The following is a 27,492-nucleotide window of genomic DNA, read 5'->3' on the forward strand; positions in this document are numbered from 1 at the left end:
CTAGGTTCTTTCTATCCTCATGTGGGGGGTAGGAGGACAGACATAAAACAAATAACAATAACAACTCCTCATGTAGTTTTAACAGCTTGCTTTCTTCTTTAAAAAAAAAATCAATATGTGTGAATATACATAAATCTACCCAGAAAGAGCTGAGTACAGTGGCTCACACCTGTAATCCTAGCTACTCAGGAGGCTGAGATCTGAGGATCATGGTTTAAAGCCAGTCCAGGTAGAAAAGCCCCTGTGAGTCTCTTGTCCCCAATTAACCACTCAAAAAACCAGAAGTGGCAGGCAGGGAGCGTGGCCTAGTGGTAGAGTGCTCGCCTAACATGCACAAAGCCCTGAGTTGGATTCCTTGGCACCACAAACACAGAAAAAGCCAGAAGTAGCACTGTGGCTCAAGTGGCAGAGTGCGAGCCTTGAGCAAAAAGTGTCCAAGGACAGTGCCCAGGCCCTGAGTTCAAGCTCCAGGACTGGCAAACAAACAAACCAGAAGTGGCACTGTCACTCAAATGGCTTGGGGACACTGCTTAGGCCTCAAGTTCAAGCCCTACAATTGACAAAAACAAAACAAATACAAAACAATAGTATTTATGAGGCTGAGATATAAAAATATTGGAAGCGGAGCTATGGCTCAAGTGGTAGAGTATCTGCTTTCAGCAGAAAGAGCTAAGGGACAATAGCCAGGCCCAAGTTCGAGCCCCGGTACTGGCACAAAAGGAAAACAACAAAAACATAAAACTCCTTAGGAATAAATTTTAAAAAGAAAACAGCAATAAAACCAAAACCAAAGTCAAGAGTTCATAATCCCTTGTTCTTATTTTCCTAACACTTTTCACAGGCATCTGACTATTAATATAGCCTGTCTGGGCAACGTGTCCTGCAGACGAGCACACAAAGGCAAGAGAAGGTCAGTTACCATCCCAGGGTCACACAGCTAGAGAGAGGTAGCTTTAGAGTTTGAGACCAGGTCTCTAAAGCCAAAGTTATGGAGAGGCCAGGACTGGGGAGAGAGCAAGGCTGGGATTGCAGAGTAGAGCAGGGCAGGGCAGGGCAGGGTTGGAGGAAGAAGGGAGGCCCCAGGCAAAACTAGCAGCTGTGAACTGGGGAGTCCTGGCTGGAGCCAGAGAGTTAGCAATGAGTACAACTCCCCAAGCTGTCATACAGCCCCTTGCCCCATCCAAGCACAACACTACAAGTCCCATTATTTGCTGTGTGGACAGCCTGCAGCCATCACAATGACTGGGCTGGCCTGCTATTCTTTGCAGATTGGGTGGGGACAGGGAGAGAAGAGGTGGCATGGCTGGGGCTTTTTCTGGGCAGGGGAAACTAGAGGCTGAAGTGGGGAAGGGGAGACCAGGTGAGTTGGGAACAGGTACAGCTTGGAGAAACTGAGGCAGGGCTACTTTACTGTGGCCTTACGTGGGAGCTTCCATGAGGGAAGGCCTCATGGGCTATGATCTGGGGAGGGAGAAAGGTGCGGAGGTCTCCAGTAAGAAGTCTTTTCTTTTCTTCTTCTTTTTTTTTTTGCCAGTTGTGGGTCTTGAACTCAGGGCCTGAGCACTGTCCTTGGGCTTTCTCAAGGCTGACACTCTACCACTTGAGGCACAGCACCACTTTCAGCTTTTTTCTATGTATGTGGTACCGATGAATTGAACCTGGGTCTTTGTGCATGCTAGGCAAGCACTCAACTACTAGGCCAAACTCCCGGGCCCCTCCGGTAAGAAGTCTTTACTAGCAGATGCACAGCTGGCATGGGCCCAGATTGGGTACTAAATTACCTCCATGATCACCTGGCTGGGCATGTGCCATCTGTCACAGTGGACTTTACTGCTGTGGTCCTCTCCTAGATCTCCTGTTATGTAGAGTTCTCTGCTTCATCCATCAGTCCCTTTTTCATTTTTCTCCTCTGTCATTCCCATCTACCTCCCCAGATTGAAAAACCCAGGGATGAATGACAGCAGCAACACATCCATCCGCCCTGCCTTCTTCTGCATGGCCCCCAGCTGAGATGTGCTGGCTCTGAGTAAGTTCTCATTGTACACATTGGGTCCAGGCCTAACTGGCATACTATAGCTACTCACTGTATGCTTATATGACGACTGGTTTCTCCCATAGTGCCTTGTGCACCCCAGATACCAAAGGAAGCAGGGCAAATTGAATTCAATTTAGCTCTTTAGCTCTTAGTTTCATAAATGAGATACTGCATAAGGAACTAGCTACCCTCTGTTAACCATCTCCCTCTCTCTCTCTCTCTCTCTCTCTCTCTCTCTCTCTCTCTCTCTCTCTCTCTTTCTCACACACACACACACACACACACACACACACACACGCGCACACACACACACACGCACACACACAAATTCACACCAGGATTTCCTTTAGTTTTTTTTTTTTCCTCAGTTGGTGGTAGGGCTTGAACTCTGGGCCTGGGTGCTGTCCTTGAGCTCTTCAGCTCAAGGCTAGGCTAGTACTCTACTACTTGAGCCACAGCACCACTTCTAGTTTTCTGGTGGTTAATTGGAGATAAGAGTCTCACAGAGTCTTGTGCCCATGCTGGCTTTAAACAGGGATCCTCGGGTCTCAGCCTCCTGCGTAGCTAGAATTACAGGATTTTCGTTCCCCTCTATTCATCCCTCGCTGCTTGCCTAGGGCTCCATCCAGCCTTAGTTTCTGTAATCTAGATCAGCAAAGCAATGGTTGTTTCCTGTGAAATTGTGCTTGGCTGTAAAGTGGACTTCTCTGGAGCTGTCCTTTCAAGATTCTGCCTGTGTCCTCTCCTGCCCTTAGGGTGGGGCTGGGCTGTGGTCCTCTCCTTGGACTCCAATTCCCAGCCCTCCACAGCCTGCAGGGCTCAGGCTGGAGCTATCAGCATCTGGGTGGCTGTCACAGCCATAGCAGCTGTGGTCCTTCTGTGCTCTCTGACCCTAACTAACCCTAGGTACAGCCAGGAGTTGGCTGAGCTGGCCCTGGGCCTTGGACTGGCTCTCAGGCCTGGGGATCAAGAAGCAGAGGGAGCTGGGGCTGAGCACAAGTTCCCTGTGCTGTCGCATCCGCAACACACATGAGGAGAGCTGTGACCCTGAGACCCAAGGACTTGGCTCCAGGCCTTTGTGGTCTGAGTTGTTGTGAATTCTCCTCCCCAGTGTGGACTGAAAGTGGAGTTTCTTTGAATGAAGAGAACATGACAGAAGTGAGGTGATGCCACTTCTGAGATCCCAGTATGCTAAGATGGCTTCTGTCTCAGGTGTTCTGTCTGGGTGAGTCACTGCACATGTGAGAGAAGGGACCACTCAGACAGCATGGCCAGCCTCCCTGTGACATCCCAGCCCCAGCCCATAGCTGCCACTGTCACACAACACTGAGCCACAGTTTTCCACCTCAGTTGCACCTCGCTGTGCTCAGGGATCATAAGACGATCGGGGCTCGCTGTTTCCAGCTACTAAGACTTGGGAAGCCTTGTAAAATAAACATCAAGAGAATTTGAATACACCTCCTCATCCTAGCACTCTCTCAGTGACATTGCTTCCAAAATCAATTCTCAAGCCTTTGGTCCTGCCTGTGAAACCAGATCCCAAAGGGGGCCAAGCTGACTCCTGTTTATAGGCCTTATGCACACAGACCACACTGTAGGAGCCCTGGGCTACCCAAACAACACGTTCCTCATCCAAATGACTCAGTGCCAACGTCCCCACCTCTGGAGAGGCTTCTGTCACTTTCTGTGCCAATCTTAGCCTGAGCAGTCCCTGTGAACACTTTTGTTCATGGCTGGGATGTGGCTCAGAGGTACAGCCCTTGCTTAGTGTGTATGAGGACTCTGGGTTCTATCCCCAGCACCACAAAAATAAATAAATATAAAACAAAAATACAAGAATAATAGACTTTGTTACCTTCCCCAAAAAGCCAGCACTCTTTGACAGGCCCCAATTTCTTTCCCAAGTGGACTTCCCTTTGACCTCTGACTCCTCTCTGCCTGCCTGTCTTTCTGTTCCACCCATTTCCTTAGCAACACAGCACCTGGTCAGGCCTTTCCTTCATCCAGCATGGCATGGTCATACCCCAGTGAGAACTGCCCTCATCTCTAGAGACCACCTCCCTGTAGACCACTGCTTCCTGTCTCAACACCCCATTCACCCTGCCAGGGTCTGGAACACACTGCCTGCTCCCCCCACTATCTCCGGAGGCCGGAGGGAAGAGGCCTCCACAGAGAGGCTGGACTGAGGCTGGGTGGTTAATTCAATGAAGATCCCCAAGCACCCCCAGACTACATATCCCCTAGCTCTCTAGGACCTCTGGGACAAGACCCAAAGGCTTTACCTGGCATTTTGGATGCCTGAGGATCTGATCCCAACACTGGATTCCAGTGGAGAGGGCAAGAGGAAATGGTATAGAAATCTTCAAATCCCCCCATAATTCCACCTTGATGGCTCATACTTCTTAAGGCTGGGCATTGTATGTAGCATCTCATTTAGTTAGCACCTATTAAACACTTCCAGTGTGCAGGTATCTGCTGTATGCATTCTGCATGTCTTAAGTTCTCAAGTCCTCACACTATCCTATGAAAGAGGCTTTTGTACATGGCCAAGGTCACATGGCTAATAAGTGTCTGGACTGCAGTTGGAAGCCAAGCTTGTCTTCACAACTTTCTTACCACCTCCAGAACCTCTAAAATTTGCAAGCCACTTTAAGATTCTTTGCCATGGCCTGGGAAAGCATTGCCTGTCCTACTGTTGATGTAACATTTGCCCTAAATTAACTAGCTGTCAAAGTGGTTAGCAATACAAGGTTTGAACCCTACTCCCAGGATAGGAATCCAGATGGGCAATTTACTCTCTTTGTGACCTCTCTAGGCCTCGATTTCTTCACTTAAAACAGTGCTTTTCCCTTGGAGGGTTCTGGTAAGAATTGAGTAAGTGATGCTGAGTAAGTGATGTCCTATAAGTGCTTGGCATAAAGTAAGAGAGATTGTTGGGAACCCCAGCTCGCAGTGAGGGCATCCCTTTCTCCCCTTCAGAAGTGACCACCTGGAATGAGCAGAGGACTGAGGTGTGGACCATTCCACATGTCCAATCTGCCATTCTCTCTCCTTTTTCCTGTCCTGACACACAGTGGCTTTCCCACCTCTTGGGGGAGGAGAACCATGTTGACCCATGAAAGGCAAGTAGCACTGAGCAAGAAATAAATATACTGTTTTGTTACTTCAGCTCATCCTGGCTTATACTGGCTAATAAAAGTTAAACAAGCTAAATAAATGCTAACACCTTGGTATGATTTATTAGGGCACTCATTCTTCTTAAACAAGATCCAGATCACTTTGAGATCACAAGATCAGATGATCATTGGCCATCAGAAACAATCACCATAACTAAAATGGAAAGTTATCGTCGTACCAATCCAAGACATCTGGTATACCTCTGTTCCCATATGCAGAGACCTTACAAAGTTCAGGACGTGCTACGTAAGGGTCAATGTGGTGAGTTTGGAAACTCTGTTACAGAGAGCCTCAGGCTCAATTCTAGGCCTTGCCAGCCTAAGCCCTAGCTGATACCAAATGTATGCATTTGTAGGACATAGCCACATCCCATCCCACTCCAGCCTACCCCACCCCATCCCCTCATAGCCCTTACCTCGGCAGATGGTGCCATTCTCCACAGCCTCGAAGCCCGCTTTACACATGCAGCGCCCAATGGGCACCAGCCACTCGCCATCCCCATTACAATAGAGCTTGATGGGCACATCCACCTCTTCAGCATTGGCAATACAGCTGCCCCGGGCAGCCACCAGTGATGTGCTCTCAGCCCCAGACAGCGTCTCCTGGAAGATGGCACCATTCTGGATGATACGGGGACACTTGCGGTAGAAGACACGCACAGCGATGAGGGACATGCAGCCCCCATAGTCCTGGAAGGCCAGGTAAAAGCCACTGCGGGATACAGGTCCGAAGCTCCGCACCTCGGTGTTGATTTTCATGACCCGGCCTCCGAGGTCCACCTGGGAGAAGCTCTCATCAGCCGCAATGGTATCCACCTTCACCCATGGGTTCTCCATCCAGCTGGGGAAGGTCTTGGTGGCAGAATCAAAGTCAGCCTCGTAGTAGTAGAGGTTGAAAGTCTCCTTGCAGGAGCCGGGCACACTGGGGATGCTACTGCAGTCTCGAACAGAGAACTTCATCTCCACATGGATGCGGTGCGCGCCACGGCGCCGAATAAATTTTGTCCGTAGCCAGTTGTTCTGGCTCGACTCGAAGACGTTGCACACCTGGTACGTGCGGATGGTGTTCATGTTCTCATCGTAGCCACTCACCTCTTCCCACTATGGGTGAAACACCAGTCAGATGAGGGAGGTTAAGGAGCTCAGCCTCCCGCCAGTGCTTGTCTGAGGGAGGAGGTACCTTTCAGGTCCTTCAGTCTAATAATGATGGAATTTTCAGTCTGATGGGGAAGACACAGCCTTGACCCTGAGGAATCTTCCTGTCTAATGGCTGACACACCTAGCAGATGGGAAAAACACGTACCCTGGTCTTGGTATTCCCCTAGTCACCTTGAGAGATGTGACCTAGCTGTCAGGGTCTGGCTCATCCAATAAAAGAGACACAGATTTAGGCACTTCTCATCTGGAAGAGGAAATTAGGGGAGCCTGGCCCACAGGGGAGCCCCTTCTGGTAGAAGAAAGTGGCTCGTGCTGGGGATGCAGAACTTCTGCCCTCTGGGAGCTCTGGAGATACAGCTTTAGCCTTTGGGGGTTCCCAGTCTGACAGAGGAAGACTTTTTTTCTAAATTTATGCCAATACTAGGGCTTGAACTCAGTACCTCTCCACCTTGCTTGGCGTTTTGCTCAAAATTGGTGCTCTATCACTTGAGCCATGCCTTCACTTCCAGCTTTTTGCTGGTTAATAGGAGATAAGGGTCTTCTAGACTTTTCTACCTGGACTGACCATCCTTGGATCTCAGCTCCCTAAGTAGCTAGGATTACATATGAGTCACCAGTGCCTGGCTAAAGACAATTCTGATCCCCTTGACACCTGTTCTAGTCCTCCTTTCCCCACTCCTGCTGACCCAGGGTGACAGGGAAATCAGGGTTCTTTCTCAAGGAGCCTATTCCCTCCTGCTGAAGAAGATGCCTCAGCATCTCACTGTGTCCTAGGCTGGGTGACCAGAGCCCAGCCAGCAGCAGTGTGGAGTGTCCTGACACAGAGCCTGGACTGGTGATGGGAAGCTGGGAAGGGCTCTGGCCCAAGTGATCCCTGCATTGCAGACGCACTGACAGAGCCTGGCCTCATGGCTCAGCTTTTGCTCCACGCTGTGCCTTCCTTGAGTGCCTTGTCTTAACTGGTTTTGCTTGATTTGTGATGTTGAGGAAGAAACTACGGTCTTGTGCATGCTAGGCAGGCTTCTGAGGCTGAGTCACACTCCCAGGCATCAAATGCCCTTGCTTGACCTCACTACAGCTGTCCCCTAGCTGCCTGTGCTTGCATTCACCAACTTTCCCCTGGGCTTTTGGAGACATTTGGCCTGTTGGTCTGGTCTACTAGTGGCTCAGAGAACTTGCAGGCTCTCTCCTCTCTTGTGTCCCCCTGGCATGAGGCTGGCTGGCTACACCTGGGCCAAATCCAAAAGGGCTCAGGCCAGAAAGGATTGAAGAGCTAGAGATCAGACAAGTGGGAGTCCTGACCCAGGCTTCCGAGCACAGCCTGTCACATGATCGCCCGTACTGCCTTGGAACGTAGTACTGCTAATCTGAAATGTAGCCTTGGATACATCATCAATCCTCTCTCCCTCCCCCCCCACCCCCACACCTTGTCTGGACCTCTGTTTCCCCAATTTCTAAATGTGATTGAGGGGATGGCAAATGATAGGAGAGATGTCACGCTCCTGTGAGCATTCTTTGTCCTTTGGCCACTCAGCTTCTTTGGGCTGATTCTTTGCAGGGCTGAGTGGAGGCTGCTGGCTTGGGAAGGCTGGAGGCTGTGGGTGAGTGAGTGAGCAGAAGGCTGAGCGGGGCCAGCCTCGACTTCAATGGCAGCTCAGAGGTTCCCTACATTGCATTTAATTTTTTTTTTTTTTGGTGGCACCATGTGACAAAGTCAGCCCCTTGTTACAATCGCTGCTCTTCTTCAAAACTTAATTAGAGCACTTAATTAGAGCACTCTGCCTTTCTCCCCTCTCTCTAATTAACATGCGGAGGCCCTGCAGCCCAAACACCCCAAATAATTGCGTCCGGGGGCCCTGCAGCCCAGCCTGGCCTCATTACTGGCAGGGTGGGGCTGTGGGCCCAGCCATCTTCCCAGATGGAAAATTGGTGACAAGAAAGAGCCATAGAAAGAAGCCTGACCCTGGGGCCCTGCCTATTGAGAGTGAGGCCTGGGGGCGGGGGGGGGGGGCTGTACAGCTCCCTGGAGCTGCAGCTGAGGAGCTGGGGTGGAGGGAAAGGGTGGATTGGGCATGGAGTCCTGGGCCCTCCCCAGAGACCAGAGGGAAGAGGATGGAACATTCAAATGATGACAGTGATGATGGTGATGATAATTATTATAGCTACTCTATCGGGGTCCAACCTGTACCAGGCTTTATATTAGATGCACTGCAGGACAACCTCACAGGAAAGCCTGTGAGGAAGACATTGATATCAATATGTCATAGATGAGGAAACCAAAGCTCAGTGGGAAGAAGGAAATGGCCCCTCCCAGCTGTCCTGGCTGGAGTGTAGCGTGGGGCCAGCATTTGGTAGTGTCTAGTGTCTGACCCTACAGCCTCTGTGCACACAATGCTAAGGAGAAAAAGAACTGTGAGCTGTGCCCGAGCATGTTCTCAAAAAGCACGCAACACGTGGGGCTGGGAGATTGGCCGAATGGTAGAGTGCTTGCCTAGCACACATGAAGACCAGATTCAATTCCTTGGTACCACATACATAGAAAAGGCTGAAAGTGGTGCTGTGGCTCAAGTGGTAGAGCTCTAGCCCTTGAGAAAGCTCAAGGACAGTGCTCAGGCCCTGAGTTAAAACCCCAGGGACTGGCAAAAAAGAAACCAACAAAAAACAAACAAACAAAAAGCCTCTTAGCACAGACATGAATAATGAGGGCCCAGAGAGAACCTGGTTACAGCTCTAGACAACAACCTGAGAACTCGCTGGGTAGGGGTCAGTGGCAGAGTGCTTGCCTAGTATGGTAGGAAGCCTTGGGCTCCATTTGCAGATCCTGGCACCTCTCTGAGCTCTGGTTTCTTCTCAGAGAGGGACGATTAGAGGCGATGTGTACAAGGGTGCTTGTGCTGGGTACTATCAGACACAGAGTGGCACTTGGCAGGTGATGATTAGCTTTCCTCATCTGAAACAGGGCCCCTGTGAGTACCTACTTCTCTGCCTCATCCTGAGGATTCCCCAGGATAAAGGCTGAAAGCATCCAGTGTGTTGTCATGGGAACGGATACACTCTCAATAGTAGGGGATTGAGAGGGTGGGGCTGTGCAATGTCTGGCTATGAGCCCTTAAGGAGGGGGAAATGGGGCTGAAATGTGAGGGGATATTCAGACCTTGTGGCAGAGCTAGAGGCATCCTGGGGTATCAAGAAGGGTTAGGGGACCACTGACTCACCCCTGATGGGGGATGCACCATCCAGCCCAGCTCTGCGGTTGCTGTAGTGGAGTCCATCAGTGTTTCTGTGGAGAGAGCAAAGTGTCACTGTCTGCCCCGCCTCCCAGTGCTGCCAATCATTCTGCCGTGATCCTAAGACCCTCTCCCCTCCAGGTCCTCCCTTGAAGAGCCTGCCTTCTTCCATCGCCTCAAGCCATCAACTGGCTCTCTAATCTTAGACCCCACCTCCTCATCCCACAAACTAGCCAACCACTGAGTTCTATTTCTTGGCTCTGCCTCTCTAGCTCTAACTCTACCATGGTCAGCCCTGCTTCCAGCCAATCACTCAAAAAAAAAAAAAAAGAAAGAAAGAAAGAAAGAAAGAAAGAAAGAAAGAAAGAAAGAAAGAAATCCCCCCCCACCCCCGCTTGCTTGCTTGCTTGCTTTGTCTTGGAGCTTGAACTCAGGGCTTGGACACTCTCCCCGAGCTTTTCTCTGCTCAACATTAGCATTCTACCACTTTGAGCCACAGCACCACTTCCAATTTTATGGTGATTAAGTGGAGATAAGAGTCTTGCAGACTTTCCTGTCCAGGCTGGCTTCAAACCTTGATCCTCGGATCTCAGCCTCTTGAGTTGCTAGGATTACAGACATGAGTCACTGGCACCAAACTCATCCCATTAACTCTTCAGTACTGGCTTTTCCCTCCTTTTCTGATGGCCTCCTAGATGAGTTCCAGAGAGCCCACCACCAAATCCTCAAACTTTTACACTAGATTTGAGTTATCTGTTATGTTTCTGCTTACAATAAAGGAGCCTTGTTGAGGAGCTTCCCTGCAGCTCCCAAGCCCCATCAGTTTCCCTCTGATATATCACATTCCCAGCCCTAGGCCTCTTCCCCAGGGCTCCTTCACGCATGAGGGTGTGTGTTGGGGGGAGGTGGGGCTGTTATCACAAGCCCTCCAGGGGTTTGGGCATCTGGGATCAGCTCTAGAACATGCACCTGAACAGGAGTCTCACAGCTTAGGGAGACAGAGATCCATGAGGACCTAGACCTGCTGTCCACTCCAGGTCAGTCTCAGGACCCATCCCTTAGACCCCTTCCCAGTCTAAGGGGCTTCAAACCTACTTTGGATTGCGTTGTAATTCACTGAATAGATTTTTATGAACCCTCCCAAGCATTCACTCAACAAATATATCCTGATCCCCATTATGAACTGGGAAAACAGTATGGTGACTAGCTGGCCTAAGGAGTAGTTTATTCATGAGTTGGCATAAATAAAAATGAGAGTGGGGAAAACTCATACAATTTGACTTCCGTCAGTCAACTAGCTCAGCAAGTGGGTGGGTCAGAGGTGTGCTTACTGCTAGCTTCTAATCCTGCACCCTAGTGCAGGCATCACTAATCAATCCCCACACTGTGGCCTTCTCTATTGAGAAGGAATACCATCCACTGAGCTGCTAGCCCCTGGTCTGGCCCAAAAGCTTCCTTGTAGAGAGAGGTCAGCAGAGGAGGACCCGGGCAAGGTGGCAGGTATCTTGACTCTTAACCTGTACATTTCTAGGCATGTGAGTCAGACCATTCTGATGGTCTGGGCTGGTCGCCCTAGTGCCAGGAGGTTGGGGGCAGGGTGCCCAGTGTCCAGGCTGCTGAGATCCAAATGGGAAGTAATGAGGGTAGGAACTCAGGCGGGGCAGTGGGGGCGGAGGGCGGGGAGGGAGGAAGCATTTGGAGAGGTGACCCCAGTCAGACCTGAGAGCTGACAAAAAGTGCTCTGTGACCGCCCGCAGCTTGTGTTTGTGGTCGATGTCCCTTAGTGGGTTTTCGGGGCTGGCATGGGGAGGGGGGTGTGCCAGGGACGATGGAGCCGGAGCCAAGGGCATCTTTTTGATGGTAAATTGGGGGGAAGTTCTATTATGCAGCTTTGGAGCTGAAAGAAGTTTCCTTTTCACACTCCGAATGCTACAGATTTTTCTTCCCGGAGAGAACAAGGGGTGAACTTTTAACCTGTTTTTCTCTCATCGGCCTCAGTCAGAGACGCGCCAAGCCGGGCTCTCTGCCTGGGCCTGAGGAGCAGCTGCTGGGAGCTGCGTGGAACAAGGGAGAGGAGAGACTCTCCTGAGGACAGAAAGGGGTCGAGGGGGCGAAGGGAGTAAGGGGGGAGGCAAGCTGGCCAAGCAGGTGGCCCCACCCTTTGGCTGCATTCCGGAGCTGACCCAGAGGAGAAGTACTACTAGAAGCTTCCATGCCCAGAAGAAGGAGGGGCTGGAACGCAGGCTGGAAATTTGGGCCCAGGGAGGGCAAATGACTTGCCAAAAGCTCATGCCTGTAATCCTAGCTACTCAGAAGGCTGAGAGCTGAGTGTTAGAAGCCAGAGGTATGACTCAGGAGGTAGAGCGCCAGCCTAGAAGGAAAATAAAAGCTAAAAGACGACGCCTAGTCCTTGAGTTATGGCACACAGACAAGTGTACACACACACACACACACACTCACACACACTCTCTCTCTCTCTCTCTCTCTCTCTCTCTCTCTCTCTCTCTCTCTTTCTCTCTCTCTCACAGTTAGGGCTCCCCAGGAGCTAGGCCATGGGATAACACTGACCATTGGATGGGTGGGAAAGCAGGGGGCAGATGATCAGAGGGACTGGATTAAAAAAAGAGGGCAGTTCACCCACAAGATGCAAGGAGACATACCCAGGTGCCTGGTGGGAAAGCAGAGGGCAGAAATGGAGGTGTCACCTCTGCAATCTCCCACCAGACTAACCCTGGGTTTCTCTGGAAGCCTGGCTCTGTGTAGGCCAGCACCCTGAGGTACGGGCAAGAGGGAGCTCGTGCCTGCTCTTCTGCCAGGCTCCCTTGGCTTTTTAATGCCGATGCTGCCCTCCTGGGCCTGCAAGGAGGTAGGTAAGCAGAACACTGGGCTTGGAGAGCAGGGACCTTGGTTCTCTGGCTGGTTTGCCTTGCAGCCTTGAATTTACACTAAGCCTCCGTTTCCTCATCTGGAAGACAGTCCCAGAGCCTTGCAGTGTGAACAGACAAGCAGCTCAGAGCAGGCAGATCAGCCTGGAGCCCTGCATTGTGCAGCCCGGTACGTGGCAGCTATGATTACGTGGAACAGAGTGGTTTCTGGCCCACCCAGAGCTGCACGCACACCACTCCTTTGGGCTTATTAGGTGGCCCCTGAAAGTGAAGTGGGGCCAAGAGACTCCTGCTCAGCCTGCCTAACTACCCTGCCCCCCGCCCCCAAAGTCACCCTTGCCAACATCTGTCAAACATCAGCCTCTAGCTGGACGGCCACAGAGCCTCCATCTGATGTCATTTTCCTGGGATGCTTGACTTTCTGTTCTGTTCCTTTCAAGCCTAGCATAAAAGTCCAATGCCGTTAGCTACCCGGGGGGATTCTGGAGTTGATTTTGCCCTGGGGAACCTGGATAGGTTCAGAAAGCCACACCCCAATTCTGCCACCAGAACTTCCTTCTCCCCACCCCCCAAAAACACCCTAACATCTCTCCTCTAATTAAAAAAAAAATCTACAAAGGGAGAGCTAGCTCATGGCTCCTGGAGTCCTTCAGGAGCCAGAAACTCTCACCAACACTCTTATGACAATGCCAAGAGCTCTGGAGGCCGCCTCGTCTCACGGATGGGGAAGCAGAGGCCGGCAGAGGCATGGGCGCTAGGGCAAGGCCACCCACTGATCCCATTCACAGGGAGCACAGACTGCATGGGACTCTCTGGCTCCTTCCCTACAGACACTCTTCCTTTTGATCCTCTCCCTCGTCTACTGTGGTTGCCCTACTACCAAGGGCCAGCAAACTTCCCAACTCAGGCCACCTCCACCAGGAAGTCCTCCAGAGCCCATCCTACTCCATAGGTCTGTAGTTGCTGGCATCACAGGCCTGCAGAATTTACAAGTGTTTTAAGTGATACCTGCCCCTGGTTTTAAGTGATAACTGCTCCTCTCCCTATGGTCTGTGCATCCACATATGGTGGGTTCTGGACCCCCAAAAATCAGCACAGGGCTTGGCACCTAGCAGGCCCCCTTGTTCCCATCCATTGGGCTCACATGCTCACTGTCCTATGCCATTGGGGTTGCCCAACCTGGAGCATGGAGCCACTCACGTCCACATCGGGCCCCTGACCCCACCCAACTACAACCTGTGCTATGACTCAGACGCTGCTCCTCATCCAATTGAATCGTCGTCTCCCCACTTCTTCGTAAGTACATTTTAAAGAGGAAAAAAGTCATCATCACGAGGAATGGAAAACCAGTTATCACTTGCCACGAAGAGCAGGCAAATAAACACAGGACCATTACAATTAAAATCGTTCACTGTAGGCCAATTTCCTAACATTACTTCACTTCTCATGCTTTGGGGACCGGTGGGCTCCATCATCCTGACTCCAGTGGGCTCTGTCAACCTACCTCCATGCTGGAAATGTCCCCATCCCTGCTGTGATAGTGACAATCTCACACACAGGGAAGCCAAGGTCACTGTGCATGGATAATTAATCACCCTGCAGAGGAAGGCTGGGATCAGGAGTGCCTGGGGTTTTGTGGGAGCAGGTGTGGGAGGAGGGGGGATGTAGCAGGAGTGGGGAGGGCTTCCTGGAGGAAGTGGCACTGGAGTGGAGGCTTGAGTGAATCAGCTGACACTGGGTAGGAAGGGCATGGCAAGCCTAGGGAATGCCAGACAAAGACCACGAGGATATCTAGAGTGTGGCTTATGGGAAGCAAGTCGGGGAAAGTGAGGGGCTGATGTGGTGATTGCTGAGAGTGGAACCCATGCCTGGCTACCCATGTCCTTGGCAGCCTCGCTGGTGCCACCCGCTGCCACCCACCTCTTGCAGCAGCTTCATGCCAACATGCCCTCCCACCCTCCTGACACTCCAGTCTCCAGGCCTTGGCCCACCTAGAACCCCCATGAGCATGTGAGCAGAGAGAAGGAAGGCCACACAGATCCTTAGCCAGCCAAGCAAGAAAGCTGGGGCTCGGGATCCCCCCCCTAAGTCCCTGAGCCTGTTCCTCAGGGGAAAGCAGGGCTGGGGCCTTGGGAGCGGGATTGGCTAGCCCTACTGAGCTGCACCCCCTTTCCTTCCTGGAGACTGCACAGAAGAAAGCAATCAGGAGGCCCTGATTGCACGGGCTGGGGAGGCCGACGGCCCCTCCGGCTACGTGCGAAGGAGCAGTGTGCATTTCAGAAATATTTGAGCTGAGAAGGGAGACACACTGAAGTCGTTAGTGTTCAGCCGGCAGGAGGGGGCCACATGAGGCCCGCTGTGCTCAGGCGGGGGCCCCCAGACCTCCAGTCCACCCTGGTCAGCTCTGCCTGCACCCCCTTTTGGGCTATAACTCTCTGGGGCCACAGGAAGCAACTTTTCTTAAGTGGCTAGGACAGAGAAGGCCATCTCAAGCTCACTGTATAGATGAGGAAACAGAGAGGGGCGCAAACTGCTCAAGGGCACACAGGCAGTTTCAGGGTGCCAAGCTGCGCTGGTGTTATTTCTGAGATGGGAGCACAATCAAGGCACACAAGCATGTATGTGTGTGGGCAGGGGTGAGGGTGGGGAAAGAAGGAGGGAGGAGGAGGCAGAGACCCAGGAGCACAGATGGTCTAGGAAGAACTCTGGCTCTGGAACTTTCTAAGATGGGCACTGTGGACAAGCCAAGTCTTCTCTCTGAGCCTGTTTCTGCTTCTGTAAAAAAAAATAACTGGGCAGTGGCTCAAGTGGTAGCGTACCAGCCTCGAACAACAACAACAACAAAAAGCAAGTCTGGGGTTCTGAGACCAAGCGCTAGTACTGGTACAAAACCCACAAGAAAGTGTCATCATGAGAATGAAGTGGTCATGTGAATGAATGCTGATCAACTGTTCCTGGGAACCTTGTTCTGGGTGAGATCTTGTCTACCCACCAGGGTCCTGGGCATGGAAAACTGAACCCAGTACAGAGCAGAAGCCTTGAACTTTCATGTGGAAGCTGGGGGAGGTTTGTTTTGCTTTTATATTGAGGTTTGCCCAAAGGGCATTGGGCTTGCTGGACTGGAGACTGGGGCTCATCCACTTGAATCATGCCTCCAACTATGCTTTTTTTGCTGGTTGTTTTGGAGATGGACACTGGCAAACTTTTCTGCCAGGCTGGCCTCAGTGATCCTCCAGCTCTTGGCCTCCTTAGTAGCTAGATTACAGGCATGACCCTGTGGCTAGGGCGAGTGTGTTAAAGTCCATGTTTGACCATGCATTTACTCACAGAGTCTCTACTAAAAGCACGAAGTCTGAGCTCCCTACATAAGGATCCAGTCAACAGGGACACAAGGCCAACCACTTCCTTGCAGTCCCTCTTTTCTACATCCTGAGGGGGTCCAGCCATATTGAATTTCGTTCTGCTTTCAGAAGATGATAGACTTCCTTGGGCCTTGATGACCCTTCCAGAATGTTCTCCCTGGAATGCTTGGCCCTTCCTGCTAACTTCTCTTCCAACACCGAGCTCAAAGGCTCCTTCCTTCTCACTGGCAGCTCTCCTTGGTCTCTCCCACGCTGGCTAGGCTAGGTACCAGAGTCATGGTAGGTCACTGAGCACCTTCCCTACCCAGGATGCACTGCAGGTGCAGAGCTACAACAGTCAACCCCTCCCATCAGGGAGCTCTGGGCCCTGACTACAGGGAAAGGCAGAGGGGGTGGCTGGTCTGGGCGAGGGCTGGGATGCACAGAGCGAGCCAAGAGAGCGGAGCTTTGGCAGGGGATGTGAAAGGCATCTGGGAGGGTGACGGGATCTGGAACAGCCCAGACAGAGGCACCAGTAGGAAAGATGAGGATGGGCTGGGCAAGGGTAAAATCCCGGGCTGGCTCTCCATCCTGGGCTCTGGCACACGTGCTGCCCACAGTGGAATCAAAATGTCCAGGGAAGGCTGTGGAGGCCTGGAAGAAGCCAGAACATGGAGGGGAGTCTGGATCTGGTCCATGGGCAGCAGGGAGCTATGGAGCATTCCTGCAGGCCCTGAGAACTGTTCACGGGCAGGCTTTGACAGAGGAAATTACGTTAGACTTACAGGCTGGCTCGGGGGAGCTGCTTGAAGCTGCATCCAGAGGCCTTTGCCCCAGTGTAGGCAACCTGGCATGGGACTCTTCCCAGCATCTCATGGCCTAGACCTAGATGTCAATAGATGGAGTCAGAGTGTGAAATTCCAGGAAGAGGCTTCAGCCGGGAGCCAGGAGAAAATGCTGCAGGCTACCACCAAGGGTGGCAAGATCCTAGCTCAGTGAGCCTCTGCTTCCTCATCTGTAAAGTGGGAGTGACAACTCCTTGCTCTGAGCATTGCTCTGAAGACCAGCAGATATTCTGGGTACAAAGAATCTGTGTTTAGGAGGATTGTTGTTGTTGTTTTATGCCAGTCCTGGGGCTTGAACTCAGCCTGGATCCTGAGTATTTTTTTGGTCGGTCATGAGGTTTGAACTCTGGGCCCGGGCGCTATCCCTGAGCTCTTCAGCTCAAGGTTACCACCCTATCCCTTGAGCCACAGTGCTACTTCTGGTTTTCTAGTGGCTAATTGGAGATTCCAGTCTCATGGTCTTTAGTGCCTGGGCTGACTTTGAACTGCAGTTCTCAGATCTCAGCCTCCTGAGTAGCTAGGATTACAGGCGTGAGCCACTGCACCTGGCTTGATCTTAAGCGTTTTTGCCCAAGGCCTAGCACCAGAGCCACAGAGCCACAGAGCTGCTGTTTCTGGCTTTTTTTTGGTGGTGCATTAGAGATGAGTCTTACAGACTCTCCTGCCTAAACTGGCTTCAAACTATGATCTTCGGATGTCAGCTTCCTGAGTAGCTAGGATTGATAGGTGTGAGCCACTAGCTCTCAGCTCTTGTTTTTATTGTTTTGTTTTGTTTGAGACAGGGTCTCACTATGTGGCCCTTGCTGGCCTGGAACTTTAGATTCTTGGCCACAGCCTCACAGAGCTGGGATTAAAGGTATGAACCACCACATCCAGCTGAAAAAGGTTTTTATACCATGCCAAGGGCTGGGCCACACAAAGGCCACAGAGAAAATTACTAACATGTGGCAAGGCGACCCTTCATCAGTATTGTTTCAGAGCAAGCATAGAGGGAAACTGAGGCATCAAGAGACCAAAAACTCCCTCAAGGTCATATGACCAGTAAGGGCCAGGGCAAGATGCCACCCCTTTATTCCAATCTCACAGCCACCAAGCCATACTGCTTCACAAGAAGGAGTTGTCAGTGCCTGAGTTGTCATAAGACAGTGACCAGAGAAGCCTCAGAGATCTGCCTGACTTCCTAGACCACAAAGTCTTGGTGTGTTGGCTAGAAGCAAGTAGTAGTGCCAGAGAAGCTGAAGGAAACTTGTGGAAGGCTCTAGATTTTTCTAAAGTGAAACCTTCACACAGATGGCACATTTTTCCAGTGTGAGCCTATCTTCCCCCCCCCAACCCCCCCACCCCCGCCTCCACTGGGCCCTTAGGCAGGAGGGAAGGAGACCCTGGCTAATGTAAAAACCTTCTGGTCTAGGATTCTTGAGCAATGCAATGCAATGCCATGCTCCTCTGGGTCGGTCCTGCTGCGTGAGGCCCCTGCTCTGCCTCAGTTGCCTGCCTGGAGCCCACACATGTTTTCTCAGGCTCCAGGCAGAGGAGATCCCGCCACACTGGCTCCTCTGCTCTGTTCCCCGCCTGCCTGCCGCTGGCCTGGGCATCCGCCAGCGCCGGCTACCCGGGCTGAAACCCAATCCTGGGGGCCAGCCGGGCTGCTGGCTAACAGCGGGCCGCATTGTGCAGCCAGGGTTTTGGGGGAGTTCGGATTCGCTGCTCGGGGACCCACTTAACCTCCGCAAAGGACAGGATGATGGATGGGGGTCTAGGCCAGGGCTGCTGGGGTGGGGGGAGCTGTGGGTGGAAAGTGAACACCAGACTTGCTGGGTGGGGGGGGAGTGAAGGGAGCAGGGACAGAACGCCCTAGATGTAGTAAGCCCTCCTTTAGTTTGCACAGGCCCCTTGTACACATGGGGAACCTGCAAGGGCCAGAGGACTTGCCCAGAATCACAAGGACTCAGAAACTGAACCTGGAAGCCTCCTGACACCAGCCTGCCTCTCACAGACAGCACTTGACTGGTGATTTCGAATTTGCAAAGATACATTTTATATTTAGTTTAAATGAAGCCATATATCTTTCCATGTAACAAGCAGACCCTAAACTATAGTCAGAAAGGGGAAAAAATGTGTTCTGTACTATGCAGTCTATGAGATCGAAATGTGACCAAAGGTCAGGCGCTGCTGGCTGCCATCCTAGCTACTTAAGAGGCTAAGATCTGCAGATCGAAGTTCAAAGCCAGCTTGAGCAGGAAAGTCAGTAGACTCTTTCTTGTATTGGATACCAACGCTTTACACGTCCGATCGCTGTGTGAAACAACACAGCACTTGCAGGGCGCCTCCTGAACCCTCCTGCATAATTCCTTTGTGTTGTTTTGAGGCTAAGTCTCACTAGGTAGCCCAGGCTAGATTTACACTCATGACCCTCTTATCACAGCCTTCCCAGTGCTGAGGTTACAAATGGACACAACTGTGCCCAGCACTGTCCTTGGACTTTCTCAAGGCTAGAGCTCTACCATTTGAGCCTCAGTATCACTTCCAGCTTTTTGCTATGTATGTGGTAAGGAGGAATTTAACCCAGGTCTTCGTGCATGCTAGGAAAGCACTCTACCACTAGGCCAAACTCCCGGATCCTGTTTGTTTGTATTTGGGTGGGACACAGGGCTTGAACTCTGGACTTAGGCATTGTCCCTTAACTGTACAACTTAAGGCCACCACCCTACCCCTGGGCCTGGTGTATTGTCCCAGAGCTCTTCAGCTCAAGGCTATTGCCCTACCCTTGGAGCCTCAGCCCCACATCCCCTTTTTTAGTGATTAATTAGAGATAAGAGTCTCACAGTCTTTAGTGCTTGAGCTGGCTTTGAATCCAATCCTCAGATCTCAGACTCCAGAGTAGCTAGGATTACAGTTATGAGCCACTGTGCTCGCTCCAGCCCTGTTTTTTGGATAGTCACTTGAGAGAATATTTTGCTTCCCACCCAGGCATGCATCTGAGCCAGGTTTTCTATCACTGCTGGAATCACAGGCGTGTGACATTCTACCCAGCTTTCCTTCAGGAAGACCCAGTCTCTCAGACCTTTCTCCCTGGCCGGTCTTAAAACAATTATCTTCTCAATCTCAGCCTCCCATGTAGCTGAGATTACAGGGGTGAGTCAGTGGTGCTGAGCCCCCTTGCCTTTCCCCCAACCCCACTTCTATATGGAACCTCCTATAAACTTAATCATTTCTAGAATACTTACAATACCTAATACAGTGCAAGAACCCTGCGAAACAGCCATTATACTGTGCTGCTCAGAGAATGAGGACAGAAGTCTACATATTCACTACAGACGCTGTCTTCCCACGTAGGTCATATCAGGGGCTGGTTAACACCGCAGATGCTGGGCAGACAGGCACACAGTGTGAACTGTGCGTTCAAAGCTACTCATACCAACCACTGTGCCAGGCTATGGCACTACTCCCTCTGACACGATGCCCCTCAAGACAGAATTATTACTGTCTGTTGGCCCACCCACCCATCTCCATCCATTATTCCATTCACCCCACAGCCTACCACCCATTCATTTAGCTGTATATGCATCCTCATCATTAAGCCTTCCTTCTGCACCAACCTTGCTAAACATTCCCCAGTTTCTTCCTATAAGATAGGGATGTGCGTGCGTGCGTGCGTGCGTGCGTGCGTGCATGTGTGGTCTTTTTATTTTTGGTACTGTGTGTGTGTGTACTTCAGAGAGGGTAAGCAGCCTGCCTTACATCACACAGCTAGGGAACATCAGGTCTGACCTGGAAAGCAAGCAACCTCCTCTTTCACCACACTGCTCCCGGGCTCTTTTCACTGTCGCACTCCATTTCTGGCTATCCTGTTGCACGCAGGTTTAATCTTATAAGCCACTTCAAATCCTTTTGGATGCGAGTCAGAGTGTAAATTACAAATCAATAAGACACAGGCCACTATGAGTCCAAGCCAGGGTCTGTCAGGTTGGAGTCAATTAGCAAACCTGCTGCAGGACCTGCTGGGACTCAATCTATTTGCCTAATTGGCACTGGTTTCTCCCAGTGAAGGGCAATTAACTCAAATCTGGGAACCCTGAATGCCCCTCCGCTTCTAGGCAAGGTGTCAGGCACTTAGCCACATGAAATTTTACTGTTCATTCATCTACCCATTGGCCCCTATGCCTATTCACCCACCTAACTTTCCAACCAGTGACTCTTTGCAAGTACCCACCCATGAATTACCCTGACCCACTCAGCCCCCCACACATAACGTTTATCCACACTGTCTCCATCCACTCATCTACCCACCTACCATTCACTTCCCAACAGGGTACCCACTCCTCATATTCATCCACCCACTGAACAACCCAACCTGAGGAACTCAGCTATGAACTCACTCTTCCACCTCACCGCCTACCTAACCACCCAACCACTCTCACCCCATCTACCCACACATTTGGCATCTACATACACCCTACCCAACTTCCCATCCATCCACCCACCCATCAAAGCATCTGCTGTCCATCCACCCACCATCCATCCATTCATCCACCCATCTACCGTCAGAATCAACCTCCTTCCCTCCTCTTTCCATTCACCTCCCCCCACCACCCATTCACTGGTCCATCCTTGAATGTACATCATTCCCTCCCACACCTACACAACTGTTTCCACAGTTCTCACTAGCCAGCTTACAACTGTCAAAAAACAGAACATGCTGGTACTGAGAAATTAGAAACACGCACACAGGCACACGCACACACACACACACACATGACCAGTAACTCTATAGTCTACCCTAGGACATGGCTCCTTGTTGGGGCTGCCATCTTGGTGCTGACCTGCTCTCACTGGCTCTGTCTCCAGCTAGTGTTATTTCAAGAGGCCCTGTTTGGCCAGTACAGCTGCTTCCTAGATCACACAGCTGGACCATACCTGAGCTCCTGTTCCCCACAGAGGAATTACTAAATGAGAACTGAAGCCCATTTCAACCCTGGCCATGCCCACTGATCCCAACCTATGAGGGCAGGCAAGCACATACAGATCACATCTATAGGGTCCCCAGCTAAGTGGGACCCTCACCCTGCCTAGGGCTCAAGAAAATGTCTGGCTGGAACCCCTAATATTGTGTGGGGCACAGCCAGGCCCCTGGCAGAGGAGAGTAAACCAAGTCCTCCAGGAAATAGCACCAGCTTATGGCCATAGGTCTAACTGAAAGGATGAGGCTTCCTTCTTACAAATGATTAGACATGAAAGTAAAGAACTATTCCCAAAAGACAAATTTTACTTTTGCAGAAGAGCAAACCACCAGCCAAAAATCTGGCAAGCAAGCACTCATCTCAGGCAGGCAGCTCCCCTGCAGCAGGACCGCCCCTCTCCTCAGACTGGTTGAGCTCAGGTCATAGTCTGCTCATGATTGGCTAACCTGAATAGGGTAAAATGTATTTACATAAGGTGACTTTTAGATAAGTTTAAGGGTCCACAAATATTCTCAAAATATACCAGCATTTCCTGCTATTTCTTGAACAGTCTGGAGCATATCTTAATTCCATCTTGAAAAGAAACCAGTTTAAGACAAAAACGTTACATTTCAAAAATCCTTCCCTATTCCAAAACACTTCCTCTTTTCCTTAACAAGAGCCAAGTCAACCAGGCCAAAGCAGGAACTTTGAAGCAACACAGTTGGGTAGAAAAGACAGCTTTTCTCACAGCCTCCACTGCACAGAAGGGGGCTGGTGATGAGGGGTGGCCCCACTCCACCATCCCCAGTGCTCCCATGGAATGATCCACTCTTTAGATAAGGACATTGCAGCCTAGGAATAAAAGGGGTACAGAGGTCTGCCCCAGGCTATCTAATAGAGCAGAGAGTCCATCTAGGCCAGATGGCTTCAAATTGCCTCTTTTTCAGAGTAGCTGCTCCCCTCCAGGCCCCCACTGGGGCTGGAGGCAATGTGGGTACAAGGATGAGACAGCCCAGGACTCCATCTCAGCGCTGCCTCCTCTTAAGCGCCCATGGTTCTTGGGGATGCTGCTCAGTCATTTCCCACCATCCTTTTCACCAGCAGCCTCCTCTCTGCCTTCAGTTATTGTCCTGGGGTGGGAGGACAATGCCAGGCACAGAGCTTTTGATGTGAACTGGTGACACTGCGAGGCTGGGCACACAAGGGCTAATGACAGGAGGAAGGATCTGAAGACCAGGGCTTGAAATGAAGGAGGGTCTTAGAATGAATAAGACGGGGTGGGGAGGGGAGTAGGGTGGGTATAGAGTGAGGACAGCCAGCTGTGGGGAGGAGAATTTAGGGATTGAGGCAAAACCACCACCCACTAGCATCTCTGTTGTCATGGCTACCATTTCCTGAGCACAGTGACTTGTGGTGAAGGTACTTGATTGTCTCTGTGTCTCAAATCGGCAAACTGAGGCTCGCTGAGCTGAGGCACTAGCAACTGGTAAGGAGGAGTGAGTGAACAAAGAAGGAAGACATTGATTCATTGATGATGTGAGCAGGAAATCCCAAAGGCGCTTCTGGGCATCCACAGTCTCAGGAGAGGACTGACCTAGAGAGTAGAGTTCTGGAAGGGTAGCTTCTGGGCCCAAACAGAAAAACATAGAAGCAGGAAACAGGCACCAGTCGGATCCAGAGGCAGAGGCAGGCGCTGGTGGCTCATATCTGTGATCCTACCTACTCAGGAGCCTGAGGTCTCGGGGTCACAGTTGGAAGCCAGCCTGGGCAGGAAAGTCCATGGGATTCTCATTACCCATCAATCACCCCAAAGCAGGAAGTGGAGATGGCTCAAGTGCTTAAGTGTTTAGAGCGCCAACCTTGAGCAAAAAAGCTAAGGGACAGCACCCAGGCCCTCAGCCCAAGCCCTAGTACTGGCACAAATAACAAAACAAACAAAAATTGGTCTGGAGGCAGGAGCAGGAGTGGGCAGAGACAAGGCAGCTGGTTTGCAATCCAGGGCTCTGCCCACCACACTATGGGAGGTGCAGAGGGTGACAGCCACACCGCTGAGTGAGGGTGAGATGGCAGAGTGGCAGGGTTTGACCCCTGGTACTGGAGACCCATCCCATGAAGGCAGAGGTAGGCAGCTAAGTAGGAGGCGGGCAATTCTGGCTGGTGAGAATTCTGGACCTCCGGCTGCCCTGGGAAACAGGTAGAATGCCTTCTTTCCTGACCTGAGGGCATGGCCAGGTAAGATACTTCCTCCCAGTTTGTCTGGCTGGCTGTGAGCTTCCCAGCCTCTACCCTTTGCCATGGCTGGCCAGCAGTACCAGTGACGTGGTAGCAGGGTCTGCAAGAATGAGGCCTCCAGAAGAAACTCAGCTCTCGAGGCCCTCTTTCAGCCTCCTTATCCTTAAGACATCCCAGAACATCCACCTGGTCTGCCTGGAAAACTCCTTACCCTTGAAGACTTGGCCAAAGAACCTCTTCTTCCAAGAAGCCTTCCTGGGCTGCCTTTTCCTCTCAGGTTTAGGTTAGATGCCCCTCTTGGTGCCAGCTTTTCCTCTAGTGTATATAACACTTTTTCCTGGCCAGGTATTTAGACTAGACCTAGCGTCCTTCTGTGTTGGGGTGCTAAGCGTGATGAGAAGGCCATATGGATGTCTAGTGTGACAGGAGACAGATGACCTGTGTTAAACCCTGAGTCAGATGAGTAGCCTTTTCCCGTGCCACTCTGCCAGTGCTCCAAGGAGTGGGGGCCGCAGCACCTCAGGCCCAGCCAGGCCTAGGACACCCCACCCACACACTCACGCACCCTGCTCAGCCCTCCTCCTTGCCAAGAATTCTGTGCTGGTGGCGACAGCCCGGGGCGGCCCATCAGACCTGCTGACGCTGGGAGCCCAGCTCAGGAATTCCAGCTGTAATTGAGAAATTGGATAGGGAGCCTCAAGCGTGTCCCCCGCTGGCCTGGCGTGCGTCCCACTGGGATAGACCGTTCTCTGGCAGGATTTAGGTGTATGGTTGGTGGTCCCCTTAGGCTGGCCTGGCCCCTCCCCACACAGCTCTGTAGCCTCAGTGAGCTCATCTGAGAAATGGAGGCCTGTATCCACAGTAAGGAGAAGGCAAAGCCCTCAGCACAAGGCCTGCACCACTGGTGCAGCTGCAGTGTTAGATGGTTGGGGGGGGGGGCGTTACTTCACCTTCTTTAAAGTTCAGATTATCTGTCCCATCTCCTGCTGGCTGCGGCTGGGCTCTCCGGGCAGGAGGGGGGATCCTGACAAAGGATCTAGGAACAGGGAGCTCTGGAAGAGTCTGATGGGGTAGGATGTCCTCCTGCCTGAGGTCCCCACTCCCCACCCCTGCACTCCTGCTCCAGGGAGCGGACACCAGGCCATTGGTAAGGACTTACCAGTCCTGCAGGGGTGCAGGAGTGACAGTATGGTAGTTAGGACTCAGGATGTGGCCTTGGGGGTGGGGGTCTAGGACTGAGAGGGACACTGAACTACAGGAGGGGCTCACAGGGCTGGGTGAGAGGGCGGAGGTATTACTCACATTGTGCCCCAAGAATACAAAGGGGAGTGGGGCTCATGCTGCTGATGAAAAGCCTCAGGGCAAGTCTCCTGAGGGTCGCCCTCAGTGGTGCTGCCATGCACTCAGCCTCACACACACTGAGACTGGAACATACATCCTCCGCTGCCATCACCTCCCTATCCAGTAATGGCCTGGTCCCATTCATGCCAGGCCCCGGAACACAGGCCTTCAACACCTCTGTCCTCTACCTCCACACACTTTCTGCTCCTCCACACACTTTCTCCACACACTTTCTGCTCCTCCACACACTTTCTCCTCCTGCCTGAGGAGCCCACACCACTGGGGAAGAGGAAGAGAGCTAGCGTGGTTCCTAACACCAGGCAAGCAGCCATTCTGCTGTGGTCATCCTGCAGGATGCTTCCATGTGTCTGGGGACGGGGAGGGTGGGCTCAGCTGCCCTCCAGCTTTGAACTCTACTTTAAACCTCAAGGTCCCAGACAAGTCACTACTTTCCCCTGTGAATCATGGAACGAGAAAAACTTTAGCAGCTACTGGCTAGGCAAGAAGTACTAAGATCAGGCACATAAAAAGCACAGAGCCCAGGGCCCACTATAATGAGTGCTCAGTAAAATGCTGTTATTATTTCTGCTCAGATTTCTATATGGCATGACACAGTCACAATAAATGGGAAAGTAGGATACTGTTATTAACATCAGCCAGCCCCTCTCTGATCAAGGATAAGGCAGACTCTAGTTTTCTTATCTATGGGACACAGAATATGCCCCCCCCCACCAACCAAAATGCCCATGTCTCAACTTCCACAATCTGCATACCTCACTTAACATAAGAAAAAAAAAGGCTCTATAGTTGGGCATTGGTGGCTCACACCTATAAACTGGCTACTGGGAAGCTGAGATCTGAGGATCACAGTTTAAAGCCAGCCAGAGCAGAGAAGTCTGAGATTCTTTTTTTTTGCCAGTCCTGGGCTTGGGCTCAGGGCTTGAGCACTGTCCTTGGGCTTTCTCAAGGCTACCACTTGAGCCTCAGCACCACTTCCGGCTTTTTGCTATGTATGTGGGGTACCAAGGAATTGAACCCGGGTCTTCGTGCATGCTAGGCAAGCACTCTACCACTAGGCCAAACTCCGGGCCCCAAATCTGAGATTCTTATCTCCAATTAACCAGTGAAAAGCTGCAGGTGGGGCTGGAGCTCAAGTGGTAGAGCACTAGCTTTGAGTGCAAAAGTCAAGGGATAGAGCCTAGACCCTGACCTCAAGCTCTGGTCCGTAAGGCTGAACTAAGGATTTCAGTGGGGGAGATCACGAGTGGGCCCAGTGTCATCGTGAGGGGGAGGGAGAGGAAATCCCACCCTGCCCTGCCGGGAAGCTCAGCTTCCTAAAGCCAGGACCTCTCACAGCTCAGGCAGCCCCTGGGGGGCCCTCTACACCCTCCTAAGCCAGGACACTGGGGATCCAGAGAGGGGAGGAGGTTACACAGCCAGGACAGAGCCTTGCTGGGGTGAGGGGGGGCTCAGAAGCTAAACAGCCCCCGCCATTCCTTCAGCCTGTAACATGCCATGGTGAACAGGGGGTGTGCGCCCAGAATGGTTCCCAGCTTGCTCCAGGCATGGAGACCATGCCGGGGGGGCTAGGGGTCTTGGGCTTTGGGTCCCTGACAAGGTTCTGCCTCTGGCCCTGCCCTGGAATGCCCAGTACTATCCTCAGGAGGTAGAGTGTGGCCTCGAGTCTGCCCAGACGTACATGGCTCTGAATTGGTCTCCCGTCTTAGGGAGAGGCTCCTTCAGCCAGATCTTGCGACGCTGGGGTCCCCCATGGCCCTAGGTGCTTGGTCCTTCCCACACCCTCCCGGGAGATGCTTGCCTCGGATGACTTGCGGCGGCAGGGTGGGTGCCAGGCTGAGGGGAGGAGGCGGCAGGCTGGGCGTCTCTGCCACAGCAGGCCTCAGCGCCCGCTCGGAATCCCAATTGAGCTATTTTTAATGTGCTTCAATTTTCATTTTCTTTTATTGGAAAACACAGATGGTGACTTGCTGCCCCCTCTCACACTAAGCGAGGCACCGGCGGGGAAGGAGATGCACGGCAGACACACACACAGCCCTCCTGTCACCGGGATCTGAAGCCAGCCACCAGGCTCTGCCACTACCCTGGGCTGCCTCAGTCTCCCCTGCTGTAAAAGGGCCCAGCTGAGGCAGACTTGAAAGCCCCTGGTAGTGTGCATACTCTCAGGCTCTGAGCTAGCTCCAGGAAGAAGCTCCATCGGTGCATGTGCAGACATGAATAAGCTAGGAAAAGGCCCAATAGCTTGGGAGCCCCCCAGGGGATGGGGGTGCCTGGGGGAGGGAGCCCCCAGG

The 27,492-nt window shown here is 51.9% G+C and overlaps 1 protein-coding gene and 1 long non-coding RNA gene across 3 annotated transcripts in view; one reads left to right on the forward strand and one right to left on the reverse strand.

Annotated features, from left to right (window-relative positions):
• Positions 1–9,646, reverse strand: part of Ephb2 (EPH receptor B2) — a 96,297-nt gene extending 86,651 nt beyond the window's left edge. For both annotated transcript variants that reach the window (XM_090335599.1, XM_090335598.1), the window contains exons 1-2: positions 9,585–9,646; positions 5,628–6,312 (exon numbers count right to left, since the gene is read on the reverse strand). In XM_090335599.1, coding sequence (XP_090191725.1) covers positions 5,628–6,312; positions 9,585–9,641 — 742 coding nt within the window. In that variant the 5' untranslated portion in view covers positions 9,642–9,646. The remainder of the gene's footprint in view (positions 1–5,627; positions 6,313–9,584) is intronic.
• On the forward strand, positions 1,292–27,492 carry LOC150062347 (uncharacterized). The gene is made up of 3 exons (XR_016536006.1): positions 1,292–1,360; positions 1,935–2,026; positions 27,161–27,492. It is a non-coding gene; the product is annotated as an uncharacterized LOC150062347 (long non-coding RNA).

The sequence above is a fragment of the Megascapheus bottae genome, chromosome 6 (genome assembly GCF_031878675.1).
Source record: "Megascapheus bottae isolate mThoBot1 chromosome 6, mThoBot2.hap1, whole genome shotgun sequence".
NCBI classification, from domain to species: domain Eukaryota; kingdom Metazoa; phylum Chordata; class Mammalia; order Rodentia; family Geomyidae; genus Megascapheus; species Megascapheus bottae.